Source organism: Phaseolus vulgaris, chromosome 3 (assembly GCF_000499845.2).
Source record: "Phaseolus vulgaris cultivar G19833 chromosome 3, P. vulgaris v2.0, whole genome shotgun sequence".
NCBI classification, from domain to species: Eukaryota; Viridiplantae; Streptophyta; class Magnoliopsida; order Fabales; family Fabaceae; genus Phaseolus; species Phaseolus vulgaris.
The window spans coordinates 30,201,658-30,224,260 of record NC_023757.2 but is presented as its reverse complement, the minus strand read 5'-3'; the positions used below and the strand labels follow the sequence as shown (position 1 = coordinate 30,224,260).

The following is a 22,603-nucleotide window of genomic DNA, read 5'->3' as shown; positions in this document are numbered from 1 at the left end:
TTAATGTTCACTGTTGTGGTAGGAATACTTGGTGTTGCTTGTTCAGGACCTCCACACATGTTATGCTTTGTTGTATCTTTATCATGTCTTCGTTGACCGTATTCCATCATAAATGTGTCAAGATGTTTATGCAAGAGTTTTGTTATATTATTTTCCCTGCTGGCATGTTCAGCTATGTCATAAAACTTCTTGCACAACCCATCATACCTTTCAACTTGTGGATCCTTATCTTTTGTGCCATAGGATGATCTTATGTACGTGTTCTTTCGTCTTATGTTTTTACTCCACCTTACCAATACATACTTTGTTGGAACTTTTGTGACTTTTTCTTGGGCAAGGACAATGAGACAGTGTCGGCACAAAATTCTCCTGAATTCAAATAACAAGCAAGTGCAACATACATCTAGGTGTTGCCGGTGAAAAAGAACAACTACATTACGGTGTTCTGGTTGACCATTTCGGAATGGCTCCTCTATAACAGTGAAGCGACATGCATCACCCTCAATATAGGCATTATTAACAACACAATTCATTTTTCCTATAAACTCAGCTTGCACTTCATTGAATTTTGCATGTGTGTATTGTGATTGGAACTGTCTTTCAATGCTAGTGCACAAATTGTTGCAAACTTGTGCTTGAATTAATGTACCCATAAAAAAAGCGTTAATGCTTTCACTCCTCTGCGTTGTTGACATTCCGACCCAAAAAAATGATTTCAGATAACAAGGAACCCAACGTTGTCGTTCTTCAAATAACGTACTCAACCAATCGTTTTGTACTTAAGTCTAACGTATTTATGAAATTCGCCCATGAAGACAAGAAATCATCAACATTTGTGGACTCATAGACTACTATCTTCATTGCACGTTTGATTTCCTTGTACTAACTATATTCTTGAAGTTTTTCTGATATTTTTTTCATATTGTGCTAGAGACACCACTTGTGTCGTGCATTTGGGAAAACAACTTCAACTGCATTTTTCATTGCCCTGCATTGATCGGTCACAATGCCTACGGGGGGCCTGTATGACATGCAACGCAACCAACTCTGAAAAAGCCACACAAATACATTTGTGTCCTCAGAAGATAGGAGTCTACATCCCAACAATATTGATTGATCGTGATGATTTACACTAACAAAAGGTGCAAATGGCATATCATACTTATTTGTTAGGTATGTGGTATCAAAACATAAAATGTCTCCAAAACTATCCCATGCTGCCCTGCTTCTAGCATCAGCCCAAAATACATGTCAGTTATCATCGCCCAAATCAATGTCAAAGTAAAATTATGGATTCAATTCCCTCATCCGACAAAAATGACTTAAAAGAGCTTTTGCATCACCTTCCTTCCTCAATACTCTCCTACTTTGGGCAACATAATTACACACATCTCGTTCAACAAAGTCAAGATTCTCATAACCACTAGCAGTAGACACAAAAGACCTAAAAGTCTTATTTATATGGACCCCAGCATCGTCATTTATATCAAGCACTATTTTTGTGTGTAAACTTATTTTCCTATTACCGTGAAACAATCTAGACTTCGTGGGGCTCATATCATGTGAGTGTTTCCTCATGTACGAACATAATATACCATTTCCCTTCTTTTAAGCCAACAGTTATACGAGCTGGACATTCAACAATCTGAGTAGGGCGAGTGTTCATTTCGGGAGGAATCGCAGACACGTATTTTCTTGCCCTTTCACATGCCAAGATAAAGTACCTCAATTCCTTGCAAGTCCTTTCCTTGAACTTCGTGTTCTAATGGCAAAACCCTTTTTAATGGCATATTGTCAGTAAAAACTTTTGACGCCATCTGTAGTGTCAAAACACATTCCAACTGTAGGAACGGATTCATGGACTACATTTGGAACTGTGTCATGAACATTTATATGAGAATCTGATTCATCAACTATATTTGCCACTGAATCATCAACATTTAAAGGGTTCCAATGCTAAGATTCTTCAAAGAAGGAAATGTCATCAAGTGACAAATTTTCCATTAACTTAGAACTGTGCAGTTTAAAAGGTTGTGCATACTATGGTTAGCTTAAATTACATTAACGAAAAAGATAAATGCATATCAATACAAATTTCTTCATATAACTTGACTTCAATATTTGAAACAATGAAAAAAATAATTCTACATTTCAGATACATTTGAATTGATAAAAAAAAATTAACTAAAGGGAAGACAAAACAAACTTTTTATGCTAACTCTTAGACACAGAGAAGTCTCCCTAAAAGTAACTCATCGTGTTCCTTTTTTTCTCCTTCTAAATATACATTAAAAGATAAAACTATCAAGACTAAGGAATATGATTTTACATTGAATGTATTAACAATTTGGCTAAAGCTATGAATAGTTTTATGAATTATTTAACATTTTGCAGTAACTTATTAATAACCTATTCATATAGAATTGGGATAGATCAACAGCTGTGTTTTGGATTCTCATCCACACACCTCAAACGTGGATTGCAGAAGAAACAAAAGTAGTTGTTGTTTACGAAATTTTACCAGAAGCCATTGTGAAAAATTAATAAATATTAAAGATCTAAAGACGCAAGAAATCTATTAACCAAAACAAAAATATTGAATACTAATTCATTTTAAGATTTTAAATGCATTGACTTTTTCATCCAATAGGTTTTTATAAAGTATACATACCATGCATACAAAAAATTTGTAAACAATTTTAGCATAACTTGTTGCAATTTGCAAAAGCCACATCCAGTCCAACCACCTAACTAATAAGTTGCAATGTGTGTGTCACAGTGGCACCATTAGGAGACTTCAATGTGGGTGAGAATGGAACAAAAAAATTCAATGCACCATAGAATTGGCAAAAACGTCAATGGAATGGAAGGAAAAAAAATTTAATGACTTTCCACCCAACAATGAAACTATATTGAATGTAACTGTACCTTCAATCCCTTGAATGGTTATGCAAAGTTGAATGTGTAGTAAATGTCCTGAACAAGAACGATGGCAGTGAATGAAAGAACCACGTGTGTATGTCTTCACTTTCGAAAGAATTGCAATGGAACCCGGACGCTCATGTAGTTTGATGAAGCCCACGATTTTTTTGTCTTTATTGTGTGCACGGAGATGGAAATTTGGTAACATAAATTCCACGAATATAATATTATTTGTGGGGAAGGTGAGCATTTAAGGAGGCCACCTACCTCCTACAAAATTGTACTTCAATCGAAGCTTTATTTCCATCTTTATAGCTTAAAAAAGTAGTATTTGATCTACTTTTTAGGTAGACTTACTGCAGCTCACCTAACAAATTTTTAAAAATAAATTTGTTTTCCTATTATGTTAATTAATTGACATGACCTAAAGTTATTTGCACAATGCACTTCAGCCATAGTCAATCATCCTTCAACCATTAGGCGTGGGCACCGGTCATACATAAATTGCATGACATTCTTAAGAAATTCTATGTAAACATCCATTCCAAATGGAGCCATGGGAACGACTTGATATCGACGACAAGGACATTGGTAGTTTTGTATGTCGTTGCAATTCCCCTGCTAATGTCATTTCGGGACCAGCTGGTAATGTGCAAGTCGTGATTCTTAATTGGAACTCTGACGATGCAATAAACACTCAAGAATTTATAAACCGTATAGGTCAACAAAGTTATGAGCGTGATTTTACATCCAACCCATGGAAATGGGCAGAAAAAATCCTTCAATTCCAATGTAATATTGAGTCTACCTTTTTATGATTCAACCGCCAAATATAATTATTATGATCTTTTAATTTTATTTTGAAGGACAAATTGATGGACATGATTGTGAACAAATATCATCCCTGGGAAGTTTGAAAGAGTTAGATGTTTTCCCACTCCTAACTTGTGTTATCAAATCATGTAAACCCACTGGTCTAAGACACATGTTAATAACGGTTAAGGTAACATACGTATTATGTAGTCTTTCATACATTGTGCATAAGAAGTTGTATATTAAATTTTTTGCATTACAGGATCCGACGGGGACTACAAGTGGAAGTGTTCATGGAAAGGTCTTAATGGATGCATAATTTGGATGTCTAATTGCAGTTGGCTCTATCTTAGTCTTAAAGAATGTATAAATCCACCAAAAACAACCAATTCTCTTACAATTCCATATGTGATCTCATTCATAGAAGTAGTTTTGTGTGTTTTTTAGGTTCACATTTTCAGTCTAAATCGAAGGAACTTCTACCTTAATATAACTCTTAACAACATTGTCAAGGTAGGTAATCAAACAACATAAGTGTAATACAAGTCTACTTCATAGAATCATAGCTTTCTTTACATTACATTACATGATTTTAATTAAATTGTCATACATGTAAGTTTTCAATTTTGACATATGTCTACCCACTGAGGACTTAGTTCGTGCTTGTTATCCAGTAATAAGACTTCCACCACCTACTCGAGGTACAATACCATAAATGAGCAACACTTTACAAAGTATAATGGAAGTTGCCCATGTTTATTGACAAACATTTCACTTCCTGATGTATTTTCATATGCAAACAAGATGGAGTTATTATTCAAGGTCATCGAAGAATAACGAATTAGACTCATCAATGTTATCCAGGTCGAACTTCTATGTAACGTCGAATAATGTTAAATGACGATTATTAACATTTGCATGAGATATTGTTTCCTATATTTCAATGACATATTGTTTGCTATATTCACCAAATTGGGGTGATGCAAAAAAACGATATGCAAACATTCACTTGGACGCTCACATCACAGTGCATGAAGTTCTACACAGGTCCCCACATAAAATAAAAGGGGTCCCCACTTAGATTCACATAGGACAATTGAAGCTACTCTTGCACTATTTAATTGCATAACCCTCACAACACCAAAAAAACCAGATGCAAACATTCACTTAGAGGCTCGCATGACAGTGCATAAAGTTCTTCATAGGTCCCCACATAAAATCAAAGGGGTCCCACTTAGATTTAGAAACCATAATTGAAGGTATTCTAGAACTATTGAATTGTCTAACCTCCAATGACTTTACTAGAGTCCCATCTAAACCCTGACAACACAAAAAAAATGACATGCAAACATTGACTTCGAGGATCACATGACAGTGCATAAAGTTGTACATAGGTCCCTACATAAAATCAAAGGGGTCTCCACTTTCATTCACACACCAGAATTGAAGTTACTCTTCCAGTATTGAATTGTCTAACCTCTAATGAGCTCACTGGAGTCCCATATGAATTCTCACAACACCAAAAAAACCACATGGAAACATTGACTTGGAGGATCACATGACAGTGCATAAAGTTCTACACAGGTCTCCACATAAAATCAAAGGGGTCCCCACTGAGATTCACATACCAGAATTGAAGCTAGTCTTCCAATATTCAATTGCCTAAACCAATAAGCTCACTGGAGTCTCATCTCAACCCTTACAACACCAAAACAATGACATGCAAACATTGACTTGGAGGATCACATGACAGTGCATAAAGTTCTACACAGGTCCCCACATAAAATCAAAGGCGTCCCCATTTAGATTCACATACCAGAATTGAAGGTACTCTAGCACTATTCAATTGCCTAACCTCCAATGACCTCACTGGAGTCCTATCTCAACCCTCACAACACCAAAAAAACGACATGCAAACATTGACTTGGAGGATCATATGACAATGTATAAAGTTCTACACAGGTCCTAACTTACATTCACACACCAAAATTGAAGTTATTATTCCAGTATTGAATTGCCTAACCTCCAATGAGCTCACTGGAGTCCCATATGAACCCTTACAACACCAAAAAAACGACATGCAAACATTGACTTGGAGGATCATATGACAGTGCATAAAGATCTACACAGGTCCCGACATAAAATCAAAGGGGTCCCCACTTAGATTGACAAACTAGAATTGAAGCTAGTCTTCCAGTATTCAATTGTCTAACCTCCAATGACCTCACTGGAGTCCCATTTGAACCCTCATAACACCAAAACAATTACATGCAAACATTGAGTTGGAGGATCACATGGCAGTGCATAAAGTTGTACAGAGGTCCTCACATAAAATCGAAAGGGTCCCCACTTATATTCACACACCAGAATTGAAGCTACTCTTCCACTACTGAATTGCCTAACCTGCAATGAGGTCACTGAACTGCCATCTCAACCCTCAAAACACAAAAAAAATGAGATGCAAACATTAACTTCAATGTCTATACCACACTGCATAAAGTTCTTCATAGGTCCCGACCTAAAAAGTAAGGGGTGACCACTTACATTCACATACCACATTTGAAGGTACTCTTTCACTATTGAATTGCATAACCTGGATTAAGCTCAATGCACTCCATGTGGACCCTCTAAAGACCAAAAAAATCACATGCAAACTTTGTAACATAACAATGCATAAAGTTCTTCACAAGTCCGCACTTAAATACATATGGGTCACCAACTACATCCACTGAACTCAATTTACACACAATACAATTGACCACATTCACTACAAAGTTCAACAAAAACATTTGAACAATACAAAACAATCACAAATATAGTTGCAAAGCTGACCAAGGCAATAAACATTTATGAATGAATAACAAAATTATTCCACTCACACATTGTGAGTTTCCACAATAAATTAATCTTCAACAAAAATTTGTGTTACCACAATTTCATAAGAACATAAATTGTACAAAACCACAAATTACAATCGTTTAAACAATGTCAATAAACCATACATTCACTAACTTAAAATAGCAGTCTTGAAACGTTTCTTGGGTTCATGGTTCATTTTAGGAAACATGTTGACTTCTTCATTTGGTTGATCTTCATCTCCATGTAAGTTTTTCTCTTCATCTACATCTTCGTGACTACTTTTTGGCTTTTTGAAGTATGTGCAATCCACTGAAAGAGGTTCAACTTCAACTACTTCCGACCAAGTATCATCAGGAACCGAATTTCTACTTGCAATTAACTCAAGTATGTCGTTGACCTCTTTCTCCATACTCGTGATTAATACTTCATGTTCCTCATATTTGCGCATCAGTTCAACAACTTTCACCGTCATTGCACGAACTTCATCCTTTGTTGTTTTCTTCTTCCTAATTCCACAGCCAATTTGGTGAAAACCTTCTTGAACAAATTCACTACAAAGTTCTTCATTGGAAGCACATAACTCAACAACAACATGTTCGTTGACATATATAATTCCAAACTTAATTATCTACATTTAGAACAACATTAATGTAATACAAATTCCAATACAAATGACATACCTTATTCTTACGCAAACCACGTCGAGGTTCATGGTCATCAACTCTAACATCCATCTAATGTATGATACGAGGATATTTATTTCCACTCCTAGGTACTTGACGCTTATAAGAGAACAAATGCTCCATCGCCCATATCTGAAGAATGAATACAAAAAATTCATTTATTACAAAGTCAAACACATGCACAATTATTACAAACATTTACCAATAAGAAAAATGTTTCATATTACCCGCAAGAGGTAAACACAACCATCCACATGGATAGACGACATACTTTCCTAGGTCATCCATTTTGAAGTCAAACACAAACTATCAACCAAAATGTCATACACTAAACCCCCCAATTATACATACCAAGTTTGTCTAAATCATTAACAATGTTAAACAATCCATCATGAACTAAACTCATTCTAGTAGGCAAAATAAACTTTGACAGACCTAACAGGATGTACAACTTACAAAAGTCCTCTAAGGAAATATCGTTCCCACGTTTCAAACTTAATTGCTTATTCCAAACACTTTGACATGCAATTATGCCTAAACATTTGTATATCAAATCAAATAAAAATACACTTTAATATATAAAATTATAAAAAAATAAATATAACATCATGTCTACTTTAAAACACAAATCATCATTTCAATTAAACCTTAGCTTGAGGCTCGGGATGACGATCAATCATAAGAACCTCCTCATCTGAACATCCGCTAATTGACATTATATCTTGAACAAGTAATTACTTAATCAATTGAAAACCATGAACACCACAATTCAATTATACAAAAACCAAAATAAATACTGCCCCACCAAAATACATGCAAGAAATTAATAAAAAGCACACGAATTTTAACTATGCATATACGTGGTGGCAGGTCACCACCTATTCCCACATATCTCACCCCTTCCCCATCCTCCTTGCCCATCTCAACCCTAAAAAAACCAAATGCAAACATTAACTTTGAAGGTTACAAGGCAATGCATAAATACCTATACAAATTACATTTGAACCTACCCTTACAATAATCAATTCTCTAACCTTCAATCGCCTCAGTGCACTACCTTTTCAACCCTCACAACACCAAAACATCACATGCAAACATAACAGTGGTAAGACAATGTCACAGTGCAAAAAGTGCTTCATAAGTCACCACATAAAAACAAAGGGATCACCACTTCCCCATGACAATGTCACTAATTCAGGACATTAACATTCACATTCAATTTTATCACCACTAACTTAGTCCCTAACCTACTCGACCCACAAAAACTTCAAAACCAGTCCCACAATCGCACAACAAAAAACAATGAAAATCAAATGCATTTAAACTTAAACACTCAAAAACCATAACACCAAACAAACTAACGAAATTGCATTTTGCAGATCAAGTTTTTTTTTAAATTCATTTTTTCAATGGCATAAATTTAGTCGTATTGACCCTTTTCAGTTAAACTACACAAGGTTTTATACCAAATCTATGTTAGGTGGCCTACAACCACTATTCTATTTGCCACTTATCCTTCTTTGGTCCATTATTTTTGCATTATTTCCTTTTCTATTCCTCTAAATTTATAATTCCAAGCACTTCTCTGTTTTTTTTCTTCTAATATGTCCAACAATCTACACATTTTCATGATTTTTATGTAATCAAACCCTCTTATTGAACAGTATGACAATGATGATTACTAACAATTTTACTTATTTATGATTAACAGTCATTACATATTGCACTTTTTCATAATGATACAAATTTTCTTTAACTAACATTCTTTAAAAAAATTATATCAAATTTTCATAGGTGACCACATAAAAAGGGGTCACCACTTACCTAGACAGACCACATTGCAAACATTCACATTAAATTCTATCACCAGCAACTCATAACACACACAACAAGTTGAAAACCACTCCAAAAATCGCAGAGCAAAAAACAAAAAACAATGAAATCCAAATCAATTAAAAATTCAAAACTCAAAAACCACAACAACAAACAATCAAACGCAATTACATTACACTCAACGCTACACTACGAAAATCAAACCAAAAGCAAAACAATCAAACAAATAAGCTTATTGCAAACGAACCAAAATACATACTCGATTCGAAATTGCACTCTTCAACCAAAACCCTAATGCCAACAGACCTCTATGAAACGTCTTTCTACCTTCAATAACCGTCACACAATTGTTTAGCGCCCAATCCAAAACCCTAAACCACTACACTCTGAAACCCCACCAATCGACAACCTCCCAATTCAAAATGCACACAAATTCGAACCTGTTCTTTCGCAATGAAGAACCTCAAACGCAAACGATGTCCACAATCCTTCACAATCTACAATCCTACCTTTCAAACGCACCGATCAATGGATTTAAAATCCCTATTGCTTCGACAAACCCTTTCACGAACGCATTCCAATAACCCTTTCAGAAACACACCTTTCAAATGTTATAATTTTTCCAACTCAACAAGTGGAACCCACACACTCTTTCTTTAATATTAAAATTGACATATCACCTAGTTGTATTCTAGAAAACCTTACTAAAGGTGTCAAAATATCGATATTTTTTTAAATACAAGTGACAAGAAAAATTTTAGAATTTTTAAAAAAATGTTGAATGTAAGTCAGAATTAATCTAATCCAGGAGAATTAGCCGTTTTTTAAACTAGTATTTGACTTACCTTTTACTCTTCTTTCGTAATCCAAACAATATGATTTTTTTTTTCACTTATTTTTCTGTGCTTTTTTTCACTCCCTAGTCGAAAATACTTCACAACACATTCAAATTTGGAAGATGCAACGTCAGAGATGAAATGAAACAACTCCTTTTCTTTTTAATTTAACATTATTTTTATTAATGAGTGTCACTCTGTTATTGGATGTGTTCAATACATCATATTTAGGTTAGTGTCCACAGTGTCCATCCATGTCTTTCGCATCACCAAACACCAGACGACGTCGTCCAGTGGGTGTAGAGTAGCAGTAAGGAAATGGGAATGGTGGTGCAACTATGGAGGAATTTCAGTGTCACCCATCGTCCCACTCTCTCTCTCTAACTTCAAACCACCATTTCAATGGTCAGTCCCTCTTTTCTCTCTCTTCCGTTCTCCGGATCTTGTTCTTTTGTACACCTTTGTGGAGGAAAAAAAAAATAAAGGTGGAGGCTTTACAACAAAATTTCTTATGCCCCATAAGATTTGAATTAAACGCTGACCAGAACATTATGTTATTCTGGGCTGTTGTTTCAGTTCTACTGCAAAGAACTTGAATATCAGTTGCAGTGACCATTACTTACATTTAAGTACATGTTTTTGTCCCTGAAGTTAGCAACTGAGTCATTTAGTCCATGATGTTAAGGATCTGTCTACTTGGTCTCTATGCTTGACTACTATAGTCATTTTGGTCTTTGACTTTGGTACACATTGGTCAATTTAATAATCCTTATCTTTGATGTGCGTCAAGCATTTGATTCCTAATGTATGTATCTAGTTGATTGATGAGTGTTAAATTTAGCGATCAGTTTGTCAATGTTAACACATGCAGGAACTAAAGTAATTGATTATGTAATCTGAGGGACTAATAGAGACCGATTGGTCAAACCAATTTCAGGGTAAAATTGATTGTCGATTCTGATAATTGGGAACTTGGTTTTCTTATTATAATATCAAGGACTAAATTGAATAGAGCTTATGGTATCAATAATCTGAACTTTATTCACTTTCTCTCTATTATGGTAAATTGAACACCAAATTGCAAATCAAGTGCTTGTGCTCGTAATGCATTTTCAATATTTCAATAGGTTACTCTGATGCCCATCCACTCATATACCATGCCTTATTATGGTATGGATTTCCTATGCGGATGTGAAAAACCTGGATGTGCTCCTTCCCCATCATCAGTTTCAAAAGGGCATAAAAGGAGCGCTGATGATAATTCATTACTATAATAGGATCTCTCCATTGATTAGATCATATCGATTGTATTCTGTCAATAAGCTCTTTTTTTTATTTTTTTTATCGAGTGGGTGGTGCGACTCTATCCATTTATTTTGTAGTGAAAGTTGTGTAATTTATCTGCATGCAGAAAAAAACTATATTTAGTTCAAGGTTTACTGAAAATGAGGAAGTGGTATGGAGGCCTGTTGATAATAGCTTTGGGTATGATGTTGTTTTTCCTCTACAACCTAAAAGGAATTCAGCCACAGAAGCAGTCAGCAAAACAATCAGCCTACAATTTCTTTAATAACCATACACCAGATGATTCTATCAAACAAAGCAGCAATCTTTCAGTAAACTCTTCCGAGATGGAACTAAAAAGGGTACCGAAACCAACAAGAAGGCCACATTTGGTACATGTTGCAGGGCTTAATGATCTGTATGGCATGAAAAATTTATCCAAAGGAGATATGGATTCTGTGCTTATTTGGGATTCCTTACGTACCTTGCTGTCAAGGTCAGATGCTTTGGATGAAACGGCTCAAGGAATTAAAGAGGCTTCTGTAGCATGGAAAGAGTTGCTGTCCACCATTGAAAAGGACAAAGCTTCTAAGGTTAATAGGATGGATGGCCCTGAAAATCAAAACTGCCCATTCTCTGTGACCTCACCTGGTAAGGCTGAACTAGATAGTGGAATCACTCTTGATCTCCCCTGTGGTCTGGTTGTAGATTCTTCTATTACACTGATTGGAATCCCCAATGGACAAAACAGAAGCTTCCAGATTGGCCTTGCTGGGCAAGAGCTAGAAGGGGAGCCAAATCCTCCAGTTATCTTGCATTATAATGTGAGTCTTCCAGGAGAAAACATGACAGAGGAACCATATATTGTTCAAAATACATGGACTAGTGATTTAGGGTGGGGAAAAGAGGAAAGGTGTCCTGCACATGGGTCTGCCAACATCCAAGAAGGTATATTTAGTAATTTTTCATTTTAATCGTGAATTTTTTATTTTTGTAAGTGATGAGCAGTTATAGATCTTTAATTGTTAAATTAGTCTATTCTGCACACTATAATGGATAAAAAGCACTTTTTAACTAGAAATATCTTCCTTTTCTTGTAGAGGATGTAAAATTGTAAATTTATATCGTAACCAGGATGATGTCTTGTTTAAAAATATCATTTCCCCTCTACAATAGGCTATAGCTTTGTAAGACTAATCATATAATAATTCGTAACAAAAAGCTCTTTTGTTTTGTGTTATTGTGGACCCATTATTACTCTTGAGTGCAATTGTTTAAGAGGGAGTTTTGCTGTAACTTCTAAATAATCTAACTGGATGTTGTAGTTGATGGACTTGTTCTCTGCAATGTGCAAGCAGTCAGAAGTAACACCAAAGGGAATGGAAATTTTGGTCAACCTGCTAGTGTACCTTCTAATATTTCCTCAGAAAGTGCACATAGAAATGCTATTTTCCCTTTTTCTGAGGGTAATGCTTTCACTTCCACGTTGTGGGTTGGTTCAGAGGGATTTCATATGACTGTGAATGGAAGGCATGAAACATCTTTTGCATATAGGGAGGTATGGTATGGGAAGAGAAATACTGCTAAAAACAAAAGCTTTTGATAGACTAGTCATTTTAACCTTGTACAGGTTTTATATGAATGCAGAACCTTGAACCGTGGTTAGTCAGCAGTATTAAAGTAGCAGGCAGTTTAAGTCTCTTATCAATCCTGGCTAAAGGTTTACCTGTTACTGAAGATAATGATATAGTTGTTGATGTTGAGAATCTGAAGGCTCCTTCAATCCCCAAAAAAAGGCTTATTTTGTTAATTGGAGTATTCTCTACTGGAAACAACTTTGAGCGTCGCATGGCCCTGAGGAGGTCTTGGATGCAATATGAGGCTGTACGTTCTGGAGAAGTTGCTGTCCGATTTTTCATTGGGCTTGTAAGCAATGCATTTTAAACTTGTACAAGTGAAACTATACATTAGTATAATTCTTGTTCTAGTTTAGCACTAATTCTGCCTCGGAGAATTTTGTTAAAGATCTGCTTTCCTGGTTATTTATGCACTTCTCTTTGTTTGAAAGAAATATGGATGAAATTGGCTGGTTTATAAAGGGATCGATGAATACTGACCTTCATTGTTATACGTATAATCAGTCAATGGTTCCTAAGTCAAGCTCTTCTCTTGGCTTTGTTTTATGATTCCTTAGATCAATTTGTAAAATAGTTTAGTACAACTGGGGTCTGGAGTGCTAGTGCCATATTCATTAAGGAATATACTCAAGTAATTACATTATGTAGAATGACAGTATGAAGTGGTTGGGATATTAGCTGAATTGCTCAAGTTGGATTCATTATTAAAATGAATATTTAATTTATTTTAGTTTTTAGCACAGGAAAATGGTGATCGAAAGCTAAAACCAAAGCTGCTGATCTCTAGCACTCTAGCCCATAAAATTCTGTATCTCGGAGTCCACCAAGCATTCTAAATTATAGCAATTTTTTTAAAATGTTTTTCTCTTTTCAAATAATTGTTGGGTGACATTTATTTGATTTTATTGCAGCACAAGAACAATAGGGTTAATTTTGAGTTATGGACTGAAGCTCAAGCATATGGAGATATTCAATTAATGCCTTTTGTAGATTACTATAGTTTGATTTCTTTGAAGACAATTGCAATTTGCATTATGGGGGTAAGTTGATTAAGATATTATGCACATAATATATTGGGATTGCTATTGTTTATCTCGATTCAAATTATTGAGTCAACTGCTTACAGCCTAAGATAGAGTGGTATGAAGGTATATATATACACTTTTTTTTGGTGTGGTATGAAGTTTTACACTTAATTGCACTTTTGATTCTTCAAATGTCATAATTATACAATTTTGGTCTCTTTGATTTTTTTTGTTAAATATTTAACAAAAGCATTGGATAGCAGTACAGTTGCTAAAATGTTACCTGACGCATATGGTGGTTTAAATTGCACTTTTGGTCTGGTTGATCTGCATGTATACACTTTAATTAAAGTTCTAAGAGCTCTTCAAGAGTTAATTATTCCTGTAATTATGGTTCTAACTTAAGAATGCCAAGAAACAGCCCAAGAACAGAAAGGGGAAAGCTTGAGGGATACAACTGAAAGAGTAATCAAAATTAGAAAAGAAATAGGAATTATCAAAACAGTAAACTTATATTGAAATTGTTGTGAAAGATGTGATACAAAATAAAAAATAAAAAACACTAATTCCTAGTCCTAAAAGATCATGTAAGACACTTTGTATTATAAAGATCCAATAATGATATTCTGAGTTATTCTTTCTAACAACCTTTATTTCTGTGACAGTGTCATTTTTTATCTAAGCAATGGCTTTTGTAACTTTATCTGTTTATCAAAATCAAGAAGTTGCCTGTAACTTTTTTCAAGACCATAAAATGATTTCAACAATTGAACAATTGAACAATTGTTATCCATCTATTCAAATATATCATTTAAAAGTTGTGTAGACTCTCTATTTTGGCCATTACTTTCTACAAGGTATTTAATGTGGTCTTATTTTTGAAAATTGCAGACAAAAATCATCCCTTCTAAATACATAATGAAAACAGATGATGATGCCTTTGTTAGGATTGATGAAGTGCTTTCGAGCCTTAAAGAAAAGCCATCCAAAGGCCTCTTATACGGTCTCATATCTTCTAAATCATCTCCTCAGAGGGATGAAGGCAGCAAGTGGTACATCAGTGAGGAGGTATTCATGCCTGTATGGTGCTATTAATTAATTACATTATCATTTTCCCCAAATTTATTTATATTCTTAATTATTATAATTTCAGGAATGGCCACATGATACATACCCACTATGGGCACATGGTCCTGGCTATGTTATCTCTCGAGACATAGCAAAATTCATTGTCAATGGCCACCAAGAGAGAAAGCTCAAGGTAAGAATTTCTTCTTTCCCATTACAGGATGGCAGATTAAAAATGTGTTTTTTTTAGAGTCTTTTCGATATTTCAAGGATATGCTTGTTAAAGTTTTTTTTTTTAATTAGTATTTTTTATCAAATAAATTTCAAAGTAGTTAATTTTTTTAAAAAAAGTTGATAGTAAGTCACCTTAGACATACTGGGCTATATATTTTTTTCTCTCAACCATGATAAGAGAATGAGGAAAAAAAAATGTTAAACCAATATAAAATATACAATGAGAAAATGAAAATGTTAGGAGAAGAAAGGAAAACATGATAAAATTTATGAAAAAATTTAAAATATAAATGACAGTAGAATGAGAGACTGAAAAAGAATACAAAAAGAACACATGATAATTTGCATCGACTCTTAATCCATACTTTCATTCAATGATGTAAATGCATTGGATGATGCACTGTGTGAAAACTTTCTTCTTGCTAGTTGTAAGTCACCTGACATATTATCTCAACCTATGATAAGAGAACGAGGAAAACAAAATGTTAAGTCAAGATAAAAGAGACATTGAGAAAATGGAAATTTCTGGAGCAGAATGTACAAGAATAATGAAGGAATTTTAATTTTACAAAATTAAATTAGAGAATTTATTAGATTTAAAACAATAACATTTTTTCATTTTTTTATTTAATTAATAGTACCTTAAATTATTCTCACTGTTCCTTTTTAAGTGTCCTTAAGGTTTATGGAGAAACCAAAAAATTTCTTGACTTTAATAAAATGTTTATGAGATTTTCTATTTTACCCTTTTCATATTTACATCAAATAAATGTATACATGTAACCTAATTAAATATTTTGTCTAAATAACAATATAGTAAACAATGTTGTGTTGAATTTTGAAGATGCCAGCTAAACAGAAACAAAAATCTGTCAGAAACGGCACACTTAGAAGAGAATGTAGGAATTATTTATATATCCTCTACTATTTTCTTTAACTTTTTTATTTAGACAAATAATAATATATTCCCTTCGTACCAAATAAAATACAATATTGATTTAAACATTCTTTAAACATGCATAAACGGCGCACAGAAACGTGTGTATATATATGTATATATAAGTTTATAATATATCGGGGAATTTAGCTGAGTTTTAAAAACTGTAACAATTTTTTATTTTATTTTATAGTAATATATAATATTTTAACTGTAATAATAGTGTGTTTAAGTATTAAAGTTTGAAACATTTTAGGTGCGTGATCACGGTTTGGAGATCCATTGAGCTTTAAGAAGCTTTTACAATTTTTAAAAAATGTAACAATTTTTTGTTTATTTCATAGTTTACAATATATAATAATATGGGTTGCATATTGGTCTACTGGGTGTTAAAGACTATAACAGTTTTAATTATGTCTATTTAATATTATGAATTAAAATTTTATTTGTGAATTTTATTTCTACATAAATGGTCTTACAGTAGGAAATAAATTTTATTGTGTGTGGAAATTGATAATATTCCAACTCTAATGGTCAAGAAAAGTTTAGGTGTATGCTACATAGATATATAAATAGATATAGGGTGTGTTTGGTAAGGCTAATAAGCTAGTTCTTATGTATTTGATTAATTTATATAAGTTAGTTTGACTACTATAAGAGCAAGGATATCACACTCGAGAGTCTACTCAAACTCATGGGAGGTGTGCAAATTCGACTTGTAAACCCGACTCAACTCGTTATTTCATATCAAAATTTAATAAAAAAAATATTCATAATACCAATTTTATAATATTAAAATAAACAAGTTCATACACCAACAAAATATTAGTTGTCAAACTGATAAGATAATTAAATAACTAAAACATATCAAGTTTAAATGTCTCATTCATCTAATCCTCTAAGAAAATCATCTCCGAGATTATGATGAAAATTGTTCATCAACATTATCATGAAAAAAATTTATTATCAAGATTAGCTGCATCTAGAATCATTTAAACTTGTTTCAGCTAAGTCAACATTTACACCATCATCTTCAACCTCAACACTGTCTCCTTCTTTAGTTATCCATTTTATTAGACTCAATCTCATCAAATAAGAGAGCAACACAGTTTTTCTAATTTGTTTGTTTCTCAACTTAAAGTTATACATCTGCAAGTCTGTTTGTCTTCCAAAAAACAATTTTACTCAGGATGAACCCCGCAAGTTTGATAACCTTGTATAATTCCAGTATTATCTTAACTATATATGGGTGTATTAGTAAAAAAGTTTAATTGTGATCATTGCACTGCTCCTATGTTCGCCCTGTCATAAATGTCTTTATTGAACAAAATTTTGTATTATTTATTATTTTCAATGTCTTCTGATGGAAGATCACCTTTATTTGACTGCCTTTTGTTATATATTTCTTAGCTCTTTAAACTGGAAGATGTTGCGATGGGCATATGGATTGAACAGTTCGCAAATGGTGGGAAAGAAGTGCGTTATATGAATGATGAGAGGTTTTATAATGCCGGATGTGAATCAAATTATGTCCTTGCCCACTATCAAAGCCCAAGGATGGTGCTTTGCCTTTGGGAGAAATTGCAGAAAGAACGCCAACCACTATGCTGTGAGTAGATTATATCTATGTTTTTATACTTGTAACAGTTGATTCTGAGGTCTTAGCTTTCTTAAATGTTTAGGTTATATGTAACTTACCGCTAATCATCTTACATCTATGTTGTATCCTATTGCTCATTCATTTATTCGTTCATTACAATCATTTCAGCAGAAACAATTAGTTCAATGCTTAAAACTGTTTTGTAACTTCTGGCATTTTGGTGCTGAACAATGAACATTGAATTCTGGATGGTGTTTTTGGTCCTTCAAAATATTACTTTTCCTTTTAATCTCCCTTTATAAAGGGGTTATAATTTAGTCTTGTATTTTTGTTCATTTCCCATGCACTGTCTTTGTTAGTTTTGTTCCAGAAGTGCTACCTTCTGGTCCCTCTATAAATACCACTACTTTCCATTTGGTCCCTTGTATCCTATAATACTACTGTAGCATGTATATAAACACTACACAAAATATTCTGCATTATTAAAGGCTTAATCAGTGTAAGTATACTAGGAGCCAGTTAGTCCAAAAATAATGGTTATCTTATATCATGCTTAAAAAGTAACTCCATATTGATTATAAAAATGAAAAGTTAGTTGTTGTTTAGTGGGTAGAGAGAGCAAAAATCAAACTCAACTCATAATCAGATTATGACTAAACGTGCCACTAACATGGATAACTATATAAAATTAGAGTAGGATTGAAATGGAAACTACTGGTGCTTTCCACAGCTTCTTTTCCAATAGTAATAATAGTCAAACAAAGACTTAACCATGCATGCATTGAATTTGAACATTGTGTGGGAAACTGGGGAGCAGTTACTTCTCTTAGTCAATTCCTTAATAACCTTACTACGTCTATATCGAAGACAACCTATGTATCCACCTGTTAACCCCCATTAATTTTAACAATTCATAGTCATATATGTTACTCGTATAAAAGTTTTTACATTATTTAAGATGATTATGATAAAAATGTTCTTTAATTGGATGTCACTGTGAAGTTTATGTTCACATAAATATTTAACCCCATTAACATCTCCTACATACTAAAATCTCCTTTGTTCGAAAGTAATTTAAACAAAAGATAAACTATTTATTTATTTTTATTTCAAATGCATATTATATATAAGACACTCATCACCATTTTTGATAAAAGTATGGCATCAAACATTAGGATACACGTAAGGTGGAATTTCAGCAATGCGCAATTGGAATTCTTGACTAAGTTTTTTTTTTTTTTTAAAAAAATGTAAGATAACTTGTGAGTGTATTATAATATTTTATATTGTTAGTGTGTTTATTACTTCTTCTTCTTCTAAGATATCATAAAAGCCATTCAAGTATCTTATACAAGGGATTCTCGTTTTAAGTGATGATGTATAGTTATTGAATAAACCCTTCGTCCACAATAATAGCAGCCCAAAATTTCAAGGAATTTGAGAAATAAAAGCAGTATAAATTTAGGAAATGTTAGTATTATTAGATAAAGTTCATATTGAATTAAGGATTAAAGTAAATCATTCTTCTCAAAATTTCATTTTATACTCATAATAATAGTATTAAAAACTTTACAAAATTTATATGGATAAGTTCATCCGTGTTCAGAAAGATTGGAATATTTTATATGCATCCATAGCCAGAACCACAACTTTTTTTTTTTTACGTGGTTGTTAGTTATTCACTAACTATTAAGTCAACGTCTGAAGGCAAAGCTACAATCTTCACTGTTCATAATTACTTATACGCAACCTCAACCTTCAACCATACAACTCATGGATTGCCACGTGCTTAGCCGCAAAGTTAAACTTTTAAATTTGTATTAATTAATTAATCTGTGGGTCACTAAACTAACAACTAACGTTAATCATAAGCAAATCTAGGGATACTTACGTCATTTCATTCCACGGATTCACGAACTTAATTTTATCTTAGAAGAGGCGTGACGACTTCACGCTCTTGTCCTCGCGTCACACATATAACCTTTCAGCGAAGTGTCTAGAAAGAGAGGAAATACAAACACGATACGACACCGTGTTCGAGGGGCATTACTGAGTTTTCATGCCACGCGCACCGACGTGGTTATTAGTGTGTTGGGATTAAGCACCCTTTTAAGTATCATGTGCGCATAATTCGAAGCAGACACATACATAGAGGTGAAAGAAAGAGAAGCCCTAATTTTGTCACTGTTCTCTTCTTCTTCTTCTTCTTCACAGAAAACTCCAAATCTTCTCAAATTCAATTAAGGAAATTCTAGTTGGTTGATTTCGTTGCGGAACGGCAATTGAGGATGATCGTGAGCCCCAAGATGGTAGCGGAAGCGGAAATTATCTGTCAGCAGACCATTCCGATGTTGGACGTGAAGTATCATATTTGCGTTGCGCAAGAACACAACGTCGAGGTCGAGGTTTCGCCCAAATCGCCTTCACCTTCTGTTCCGATCTTTGGCCAAGTATGTTTTTTTATCTCAATCCCTTTGTCTTTTTTTTTTTTTTCCTTTCGGGTTTGATTTTAATTGCGGTTATTATTGGTTTGATATGCTTGAAGGAATTGGTTTTTGAGTCGTCTTTTTAGGTTAGTTTATTGTCAAATCTGAATCGGGTTTGTGAATTTGATTTTGTTTCTTTTTATTGATAAATGTGAGAAGATCAAATACTCCTCTGGGTATGTTTGGTATAGAAGAAATAAGTAGAAATGATGAAAATAGAGAAGGATTAAGCTGAGAAAAGACAAATAGGTAAGAAATAGATTGAATGTTTAATTGTTTGGTAGAGAGGAGAAATATGTGAGAAAGGAGAAAGTATTTTGAAAGTTGAGTAATTTGATAGAAAATAAGAATAATGATAAATTGATGAACATAAATAGTTGATGAATATAGAGTAGTCTCATCAGTTTTTTCTCCTCCCTAAACCAAACAATCAAAATTAGCTCTCTTCTCTACCAAACTAGGGACTAGTGTTTGTGGAGTTTATGAATCTGAATTTTGGAAGTAGAATTTGGATTTGGATGTTTATTTATCGCCATTAACACGTAGGTTCCTCACTCAGTTGAAATTTATAATTTATTTATCGTCTTTTAGTTGTTTCGAGCTGTTATGCTTTGTGAGTTTAATGGTCAGGTTCATGTTTATTCTTTAACACTTTGATTCGATCTCTTTAATTTTGATGTGCTGACTTTTGTGTTACATGTTTGTTAGGCAGTGAATCACTCTGATATCATTAAACGTTCCAGTATGGAGACCCCTGAAGTGAGTTTTGTCCCAAATGCGCGTTCTGGTAGCTATGCTGAGATTGGGCCGCGGGTTTCTATGGATGATGAGCACATTTGTATTGACGATCTAGGTGCTCATCTTGGATTTGTGTTCAAGTACCCGATACGGAGTGCTTTTTATGCAGTTTTTGATGGTCATGGAGGGCCTGATGCAGCTGCTTTTGTTAAGAGGAATGCTATGAGATTATTTTTTGAAGATGCGAACATGCTGCAGACATATGATACTGATGCGTTCTTTCTAGACAAGTTAGAGGATTCTCATAGGAGAGCTTTTATACGGGCAGATCTTGCCTTGGCTGATGAACAAACTGTTAGTAGTTCATGTGGAACTACTGCATTGACTGCCCTTGTACTTGGAAGGCACTTGCTTGTTGCTAATGCTGGTGACTGTCGGGCAGTTCTTTGCCGGAGGGGTGTGGCTGTTGAGATGTCTAATGATCACAGGCCAAGTTTTCTGCCGGAACAGCGGAGGGTGGAGGAGGTAGGTGGATTCTTTGATGATGGATACCTCAATGGTTATCTTTCAGTAACCCGTGCCCTTGGGGATTGGGACTTGAAATTTCCACTCGGTGCTGCATCTCCTCTTATTGCTGAGCCAGATGTTCGACTGGCCACATTGAGTGAGGAGGATGAGTTCTTGATCATTGGGTGTGATGGGATTTGGGATGTAATGTCAAGCCAAGTTGCAGTTAGTCTTGTTCGCCGAGGATTAAGAAGGCATAATGACCCACAGAAGTGTGCTATGGAACTAGTCAAGGAAGCATTGCGCCTGGATACATCGGATAATCTCACTGTGATTGTTGTGTGTTTGTCGCCCATTGAAACCATTGTTGAATCATGTCCACCCCAAAGGCGAAGATTCAAAGCTTGCAGCCTGTCTGAAGAGGCCCGTAATAGGTTGAAGAGCTTGATTGAGCGAAATTGACTGTAAATGCAATTCTTGTGATTCACAAATGTTCCTTTATTAAAAGAAATTATCTGTTTTTTAGGCTGTTTCAGAGAGCTAAAAAGCAGCCAGCAGTTTTGTAGGGATAGAAGAGATATTTGGTAAGGGGTAGAGGGGGTTCAGACCTATTTAGTTCTGGGTTTTGTTGGTATAGAGACAATCGTAATTTTGGCGGATTAGATTCGGTGGCCACCATGGCCGTTCCCATTTTAACAGTTTCTGCTGCTGTAAATAGAAATGATTTTAGAGGCTTTCTCAGTAGTTCTCTGGGTTGCATGCCACTAAAAATTGATACTCATTTCAAATTTATTTCATATTTACTTAGATGAGGTGTCGTCAATAGCCGAATGCATAGCTAATTTCATGTTTGAGCCTTGTTTATTGTTCCTGACCCTCTCCATGTTTTATGGATGGATATGCATGGCCCATCTTATCACTGTAGGACCTATGTAATGGGGCAATATTATCGTTTGGCATCATACAAGTTAATACCTTATCACATGTGATGAATTTTTTCGGTTATAATAGAAATATTATTTTCAACTTGTGTTGTTTTGTCCTCTAGGAGGGGGGAATGGAGCCTGTCAGTTGCCCTAGTCCAACCAAATACTTAGAGGCTTTGGTAAGGTGTGTAAGGCCGTTATTTCGTTATCTAAAT

At 34.3% G+C, this 22,603-nt stretch overlaps 2 protein-coding genes across 5 annotated transcripts; both read left to right on the top strand.

The window, feature by feature from the left end:
* Positions 1–9,917: 9,917 nt before the first annotated feature.
* Positions 9,918–18,002, top strand: LOC137807053 (hydroxyproline O-galactosyltransferase GALT3). Of its 4 annotated transcripts, none has more exons than XM_068607477.1 (8): positions 9,918–10,351; positions 11,358–12,178; positions 12,556–12,788; positions 12,878–13,156; positions 13,779–13,907; positions 14,784–14,960; positions 15,046–15,153; positions 17,542–18,002. In XM_068607477.1, exons 2-8 carry the CDS (start codon positions 11,392–11,394, stop codon positions 17,746–17,748), a joined length of 1,920 nt encoding a protein of 639 aa, XP_068463578.1. In that variant the 5' UTR covers positions 9,918–10,351; positions 11,358–11,391; the 3' UTR covers positions 17,749–18,002. The 4 variants fall into 4 exon arrangements, with proteins under 4 accessions (XP_068463578.1, XP_068463580.1, XP_068463579.1 ...); XM_068607479.1 differs by having other exon boundaries at positions 10,163–10,351; positions 12,589–12,788; XM_068607478.1 differs by having other exon boundaries at positions 10,203–10,351; positions 11,074–12,178.
* Positions 18,003–19,684: 1,682 nt separating this feature from the next.
* On the top strand, positions 19,685–22,269 carry LOC137807055 (probable protein phosphatase 2C 13). The gene is made up of 2 exons (XM_068607482.1): positions 19,685–20,181; positions 20,926–22,269. Exons 1-2 carry the CDS (start codon positions 20,020–20,022, stop codon positions 21,922–21,924), a joined length of 1,161 nt encoding a protein of 386 aa, XP_068463583.1. The 5' UTR covers positions 19,685–20,019; the 3' UTR covers positions 21,925–22,269.
* Positions 22,270–22,603: the final 334 nt, after the last annotated feature.